The sequence below is a fragment of the Cebus imitator genome, unplaced genomic scaffold, assembly GCF_001604975.1.
Source record: "Cebus imitator isolate Cc_AM_T3 unplaced genomic scaffold, Cebus_imitator-1.0 Scaffold445, whole genome shotgun sequence".
In the NCBI taxonomy this organism is placed as follows: domain Eukaryota; kingdom Metazoa; phylum Chordata; class Mammalia; order Primates; family Cebidae; genus Cebus; species Cebus imitator.
The window spans coordinates 90,406-98,767 of NW_016107760.1; the positions used below are offsets into that span (position 1 = coordinate 90,406).

At 41.6% G+C, this 8,362-nt stretch overlaps 1 protein-coding gene across 1 annotated transcript in view; it reads left to right on the plus strand.

Annotated features, from left to right (window-relative positions):
- Positions 1 to 8,362, plus strand: part of UPF3B (UPF3B regulator of nonsense mediated mRNA decay) — a 20,418-nt gene that overhangs the window by 2,274 nt on the left and 9,782 nt on the right. The window contains exons 2-3 of the mRNA XM_037732353.1: positions 6,724 to 6,757; positions 6,829 to 6,927. Of these exons, the coding sequence (XP_037588281.1) occupies positions 6,724 to 6,757; positions 6,829 to 6,927 (133 nt within the window). The remainder of the gene's footprint in view (positions 1 to 6,723; positions 6,758 to 6,828; positions 6,928 to 8,362) is intronic.

The following is an 8,362-nucleotide window of genomic DNA, read 5'->3' on the forward strand; positions in this document are numbered from 1 at the left end:
ATTCTCCTGCCTCAGCCTCCTGAGTAGCTGGGACTACAGGCATGTGCCACTACGCCTGGCTAATTTTGTATTTTTAGTAGAGATGGGGTTTCTCCATGTTGGTCAGGCTGATCTCGAACTCCCAACCTAAGGTGATGTGCCCACCTTGGCCTCCCAAAATGTTGGGATTACAGACATGAGCCACCGTGCCTGGCCATAACCTACTATTTCTTTAGTTTGATCAACTGAGTGAAATTGCCACTGTTTTCTCCTCATGTGACAGATTTTTTTGCCCCGGCTTAAACCTGCTGTTTTGAGTATAGAGTTTCAGCCACAGTACTGATAAGTGACTGTTAAACTTGTTTAATAAGTGTTAAATATTTACTTTATAGTTTGCTTCAAGGACAAACATTTGCTTAATTCAGATCCATTAAGCCAACAGTTTCCAGTTGAGATACTGTTTAACATTCTCACAAAGTTGTATGTAAAACATGAAACTTGATATATCTCTTAATTTGTTTTTTGGTTTTATGGGTTTTTTTTGAGATGGAGTTTCGCTCTTGTTGTCCAGGCTGGAGTGCAATGGCTCGATCTCGCAGCACTGCAACCTCTGCCTCCTGAGTTCAAGCAATTCTCCTGCCTCAGCCTCCCACATAGCTGGGATTACAGGCATGCGCTACCACGCCCAGCTAATTTTGTGTTTTTAGTAGAGACAGGGTTTCACCATGTTGGTCAGGCTGGTCTTAAACTTCCAACCTCAGGTGATCCGCCCGCCTCAACCTCCCAAAGTGCTGGGATTACAGGCATGAGCCACCTCGCCCGGCCCTCAATATATCTCTTACTTTACATCCAGGAAGGTCCAGTCTATAGGGAAGACACATTTCTTCTTTAACACTCTATTATCTGCTACTTACAACATTTAGCCAGAAAATGTCTAAACTGCCATTTGCCACTTTTCTTTGGTTTGCAGTTATACGTAAATAGTGTGTCTCCTTGCTTAATTTTGGTTTCTTTCAGTATTATTTCAAAGTTTGTAAAAATTAAATCTTTGTCAGGGACTATGCCAGTAAAAATTGAAGGATTGCCACTGTTTGTCCAACTTTTATTAATCTCCCCAAGCCAGCTATTTTTCCACTCCAACTATTTTATTCCAGTAGATATTTAAATAACTAAATTCTAGTTACTTAGCCTGGAAATGTGAGTTGTATTTAATTTTTTCCTTTTTAAAAATCTCTTACACGTAAGTGATGAATCTTGTCAATTTATTGTTTATTTCTTGAGTTGGGCTCCACCCAGGCTGGAGTGTAGTGGTGCAGTTGTAGCCCACTGCCGCCTGGAATTCCTGGGCAGAAGCAACCCTCCTACCTCAGCCTCCTGAGTAGCTGGGACTACAGACACGTGTCACCGTGGCTGGCTAATCTTCCTTAAATATTTTCTTTTTTTTTTATTTTTTAAGACAGAGTTTTGCTCTTGTTGCCCAGGCTGGAGTGCAATGGTGTGATCTTGGCTCACTGTAACCTCTGCTTTCCGGGTTCCAGTGATTCTCCTGCCTCAGCCTCCTGAGTAGCTGGGATTACAGGCATGCACCACCACGCCCAGCTAATTTTGTATTTTTAGTAGACACGGGGTTTCTTCATGTTGGTCAGGCTGGTCTCAAACTCCCGACCTCAGGTGATCCGTCTGCCTCAGTCTCCCAAAGTGATGAGATCACAGGCGTGAGCCACCACATCCGGCCTTTTCCTTGAATTTTTTTATAGAGATGGGGTCTCGCTATGTTGCCCAGGCTGGTCTTGAACTCCTGGGCTCAAGTGATCCTCCCACCTCAGCCTCCCAAAGTGCTGGGATTACAGGTGTGAGCCACCATATCCAGCCCAACACCACTTATTGAAGAGACTATCCTTTTCCCATTGTGGTTTTGTTTTGTTTTGTTTTGTTTTTTTATCTCAGAGATGAGGTCTGCTTATTGCTTATGTTGCCCAAGCTGGGCTTTGTTGTGTTTTTAACATCTTGTTCATCTAGGCTTACAGTCACACTTTATGTCCTCATCACTTGATGCTTAGACAACCACTGTCTCTAAACTTACAGGATTTTTCATTTTTTCCATTTCTGTATAATTTCAGTCTATTATATTGCCATGAAATTAATCTTCTTGAAAATAATGATTTAAATTAACAGTCCAAATGCTTTAACCTGGTAGTCAGGGTCCTCCATATTCTGGCCTCACTTCTGTTTCTTCAGCCTGTCTTCCACAATTTCCCTCTGTTTCCTGGTTTATCTGTTCCTTCTCAAATATATCAGTTTTGTTTTTTTGTTTTCTCCCTTTTTTTTTCTTGAGACAGAGTCTTACTCTGTTGCCCAGGCTGGAGTGCAGTGGCACAATCTTGGCTCATTGCAACCTCTGCCTCCTGGGTTCAAGCAATTCTCGTGCCTCAGCCTCCCGACTTAGCTAGCATTACAGATGTGCACTACCACACCGACCTAATTTTTGTACTTTTAGTAAAGATGGGTTTCGCCGTGTTGGCCAGGCTGGTCTGGAACTCCTGGCCTCAAGCAGTCCATCTGCCTCAGCCTCCCAAAGTGCTGGGATTACAGCTGTGAGCCACCATGCCTGGCTCACAGTTTTGAAGCTGTGAGCTTCAAAATGTATCACAGTTTTGAAGCTGATCTGATTCTGTACTCACTGGGATTCCCAACATCATTTTTCCTCCATGACTGCTTTGCAATGCCTTCTGGTCAATTCTAGTTATTTTTTTCTGTCTTATGTCCACATGCTGATGATTTAAGGATAGGATACCTTGTTTTTTTTTTCTTAAAGACAGGGTTTCAGCATGTTGGCCAGGCTGGTCCTGAACTTCCGACCTCAGGTGATCTGCCCGCCTTGGCCTCCCAAAGTGCTGAGATTAAAGGCGTGAACCACCATGCCCAGCCAGGATACCTTGTTTTTGACATTGTTCTGTGGCAGGGTGCATGTTAATTTTATTCCCATTAGTCACTTGGGGTTTTTGCATTGAAATATAACTCATCTATAATAAAATTCATCTCTTAAAATGTACAGTTCAGTGGTTTCTGGTATATTCACAAAGTAATACAACCATCAGCACTAATTCCAGAATGTTTTCATCCCTCCAAAAAGAAACCCGTATGTATTAGTAGTTACCTCCCACTATCCTCTCCCTCCAGCCCCTGGCAACCACTAATCCACTCTAGGTTTCTGTGATTTCCCTCCCTTTCATATAAATATAATCATACAATATGTGGTCTTTTCTGCCTGGCTTCTTTTACTTAGCTTTATGTTTTCAAGGTCCATCCGTGTTATAACATATACCATTACCTCATTCCTTTTGCTTTTTTAAAATTTGTAAAATACAACATAAAATTTGCCATCTTAACCATTTTAAGTGTACAGTTCAATAAGGTATATTCTGGCCAGGCGCCGTGGCTCACACCTGTATTCCTAGCACTTTGGGAGGCCGAGGCGGGTGGATCACGAGGTCAGGAGATCAAGACCATCCTGACCAACATGGTGAAACTCCATCTCTACTAAAAATACAAAAAAAATTAGCCAGGCATGGTGGTGCATGCCTATAATCCCAGCTATTCGGGAGGCTGAGGCAAGAGAATCACTTGAACCAGGGAGTCAGAGGCTGCAGTGAGCCAAGAATGCACCCATTGCACTCCAGCCTGGATGACAGAGCGAGACTCCGTCTCAAAAAAAAAAAAAGTATATTCACGCTGTTATGCAGCAGTCTTGAGAACTTTTTCATCTTGCAAAACTGAAACTCTACCCATTAAGCAACTTATTTCCCTCTCTCCAGCTCCTGACAGCCACTATTATACCTTTTGTCTTTATGAGTTTGACTACTCTAGGTACCATACATAGGTGGACTCATACAGTGTCTCTCTGGCTTATTTCATTTAGCATAATATCCTCAAGGTGTATTCATGTAGCATGTGTCAGAATTTCTGTCGCTGTTTTTTTTGTTTGTTTGTTTTGTTTTGTTTATTTGAGACAGTGTCGCTTTGTTGCCCAGACTGAAGCGCAGTGACTCCATCTCGGCTCACTGCAACCTCCGCCTCCCAAGTAGCTGGGATTAAGGCGCCGGCCACCATGCCTGGCTTTTTTGTATTTTTAGTAGAGACAGGGTTTCACCATGTTGGCCAGGCTGGTTTCAGACTCCTGACCTCAAGTGATCCGTCCACCTCAGTCTCCCAAAGTGCTAGGATTACAGGCGTGATCCACCTCACCCAGCCTCATTTTTAAGACTAATATTCCTTTTTATGTATATACCACATTTTGTATATCCATTCATCTGTCAAGGGGTATTTGGGTTGCTTCCACTCTTGGCTATTGTGAACATTGCTATGAACACGGATGTGCAAATATATGTTCGAGTCCCTGCTGTTATTTCTTTTGGATATATACCAGGAAGTGGAATTTCTGGGGTCATTTGGTAATTCTATTTTTATTTATTTATTTTGAGACGGAGTCTCTCCCTGTCGCACGGGCTGGAATGCAGTGGCACAATCTGAGCTCACTGCAACCTCCACCTCCCGGGTACAAGGGATTCTCCTGCCTCAGCCTTTCGAGTAGGTGGGACTACAGGCATGCACCACCACACCCTGCTAATTTTTTATATTTGTCGTAGAGACGAGGTTTCACCATGTTGGCCAGGCTGGTTGAACTCCTGACCTCAGGTGATCTGCCTGCCTTAGCCTCCCAAAGTGCTGGGATTACAGGTGTGAGCCACTGTATCCCACTGGTAATTACTTTTTNATTGAATTTTGATCTTGTTGCCCAGGCTGGAGTGCAATGGCACGATCTTGGCTCACTGCAACCTCCACCTCCCAGGTTCAAGCAATTCTCTTGCCTCAGCCTCCAGAGTAGCTGGGATTACAGGTGCCCACCACCATGCCCAGCTGATTTTTTTTTTCTTTTAACCACTAGACCACCAGGGATGACTTTCGTATTTTTAATAGAGATGGGTTTCACCATGTTGGTCAGGCTGTCCCAGTAATTCTATTTTTAATGATTTGTGGAACTGCCATACTGTTTTCCATGGCAGCTGCATCATTTTACATTCCCACGAATACATGAGTGTTCCAGTTTCTCTGCATCGTTGCCAACACTCGTTATTTTCTGCTTTGTTTATAGTAGTCCTCCTAATGGGCATGAGATGATACCTCGTTGTGGTCTTGATTTGTGTTTCCCTAATGACTAGTAATGTTGAACATATTTTCATATGCTTGTTAGCCATTTGCATATTATTTTTGAATAAATGTCTATTCAAATCTTTTGACCATTTTTTAAATTGGGTTATTTGGTTTTTTGTTGTTGAGTTATAGGAGTTCTTTATATATTCTAGATGTTACCCTTTATCAGATAATATGATTTGCAAATATTTCTCTCATTTCATGGGTTGCCGTTTCACTCTGTTGATTGTGTCTTTTGATGCACAGAAGTTTTTAATTTTGATGTAGTCCAACTTATCTATTTTTTACTTTTTTTAAAATAAGAGATATACTTTATCTTTTTGTTTTATTGTGGTAAGAACACTTAACATGAAATCTACCCTTTGTATTTTTACTTCTGTTGCCTGTTCCTTTGGTGTCCTGGTGTATTTTTTTTAATTTTTAACAAATTTTTCCCCAGCTTTATTGAGCTATAATTGACAAATAAAATAATATATATTTACATTTTACTATGTGATAATTGCTTTTTCTTTTTTTACCAGGCTGGAGTGCAGTGGCACAATCTTGGCTTACTGCAACCTCTGCCTCCTGGGTTCAAGCAATTCTCCTGCCTCAGTCTCCCAAGCAGCTGGGATTACAGGCGTGCACCACCATGCCTGGCTAATTTTTGTAATTTTATTTATTTTCATTTATTTATTTATTTTTTTGAGACAGAGTCTCACTCTGTTGCCCAGGCTGAAGTGCAGTGGCACAATCTCAGTTCACTGTAATTTCTGCCTCCCGGGTTCCAAGTGATTCTCATGCCTCAGCCTCCTGAGTAGCTGGGATTACAGGCGAATGCCACCATGCCTGGCCTAATTTTTGTAGTTTTTGTAGAGACAGGGTTTCACTATGTTGGTCAGGCTGGTCTCAAACTCTTGACCTCAAGCAATCCTCCCGCCTTGGCCTCCCAAAGTGCTAAGATTGTAGGCATGAGCCACTGTACCCAGCCCAATGTGATAATTCTGTATACATATAAATTGTTAAATGATTACCACAATTAAGTTAATTAATATATCACCTCATATAACACATCACCTCACTAAAAAGTGTAATAGTTACACTTTTTAAAAATAACAGCTTTATTGCGATATAATTCACATGCCTGAAATAAAGTATACGGTTCAATGACTTTTAGTATACTCGTTGACTTGTGAGCCTATCACCACTATCTATATTTAGAACATGTTCATCACCCCTAAGGGAGACCCCACCTATTAGTTGTCACTCCTCATTTTTCTCTCCACTTCCACCCCAAACTCCAGGCAGCTACTAATCTACGTTCTGTCTCTATAGATTTGCCTATTTTAGAGATTTCTGACCTTTTAAATGAGAATTAGTTTGTAGGGTCTTTCTCACATTAAAATATCACATTTTAAAAGTTGAATTTAAATGAATATTTTACTTACCTGCCGTATTGTTTCACTATGTTATCAGTGATTTTGTGGCTTCTTTTGTAGTGTGTTGATTATGGTTGTGCCAGTGTGCTTTATGCCTTTGGGAGACCCTCTTCAGATGACTGTCATCAAAGGAATCCTAGAAAGCAATGGTTTGATTCCCTTATATATACTTTTGACATTTTCTTTGTTTTAGCAAGTGTGGTATTTTTTTTCTAAACAGGTCAGGAATATCCTGCTATAGTAGAATTTGCACCTTTTCAAAAAGCTGCAAAAAAGAAGACTAAGAAAAGAGATACCAAAGTCGGGACTATTGATGATGGTACAGTATAGTTCTAATTATATAATGCTATTGCCGTGGGGTTTTTAAAAAAAATATCTTTGGCCGGGTGTGGTGGCTCACACCTGTAATCCCAGCACTTTGGGAGGCCGAGGCAGGCGGATCACCTGAGGTCAAGAGTTCTAGACCAGCCTGGCTAACTGGTGAAACCCTGTGTCTATTAAAAATATAAAAAAAATTAGGCCGGGTATGGTGGCTCACGCCTGTAATCCAAGCACTTTGGAGGCCAAGACAGGCGGATCACCTGAGGTCAGGAGTTCAAGACCAGCCTGACCAACATGGTGAAAGAAAGAAAAATTAGCATGGCTTGGTGGTGCACGCCTGTAGTCCCAGCAACTTGGGAGGCTGAGGCAGGAGAATTGCTTTAACTTGGGAGGCGGGGAAGTTGCAGTGAGCTGAGATTGCACCATTGCCCTCCAGCAATGACAAAGCAAGACTCCATCTCAAAAAAGAAAAAAAAAAGTTTGAGAGCTAATTAGACCCCAATATTTTAAATTAGAAAATATACAAAATAAAGTAAATGAGAAATGTTACTTGCCAGTGGAAGCTTTGTTTAATTGTTAGAATAGAGGGGGGTTTCTTGCAGAGAATTTCTGCTCTCTTTGGCTAGGGCATTTCATTCTTCAACCATTGAACAATATAATGTTGATTTTTTATTTTTTTTTTTTGACGGAGTCTCTGTCATCCAGGATGGAATGCAGTGGTGTGATTTCAGCTCTCTGCAAGCTCCACCTCCTGGGTTCAAACAGTTCTCTGCTTCAGCCTCCTGAGTAATTGGGATTACAGGTGTCCGCCACCGTGCCCAGCTAATTTTGTATTTTTAGCAGAGATGGGGTTTGTCCATGTTGGCCAGGCTGGTCTTAAACTCCTGATCTTGTGATCCACCCACCTCGACCTCCCAAAGTGCTAGGATTACAGGCATGAGCCACCATGCCCGGCCGTGTTGGCTATTGAGTAGCAAATCACCATAGGTTTATTGATTAGAAAATAGTGGAAAAAATCAGTTTTTAGTTTAACAGCTGCTTCTTGAAGGCTCACCATATTTATGATTATTTATTTGACTTTTGGTTTCCATTATATTTATAAAGAGGAAGGTTTGAACTGTCATGGGAAAATTTCCATACCCAGGTAACTTTATATAAAGTAGCTGAAGTCATCACTCGTATTTTCTGGTCTTTGAATATATAGTTAGCTACACACATAGTAATTAGGTTGAACAGAAATAGAAGAACTATGGCTAGGCGTGGTGGCTCACACCTGTAATCCCAACACTTTGGGAGGCCCAGGCGGGTAGATCAGCTGAGGTCAGGAGTTCAAGACCAGCCTGGCCAACATGGTGAAACCCTGTCTCTACTAAAAATACAAAAATTACCTGGGCGTGGTGGTGGGCATCTGTAATCCCAGCTGCTTGGGATGC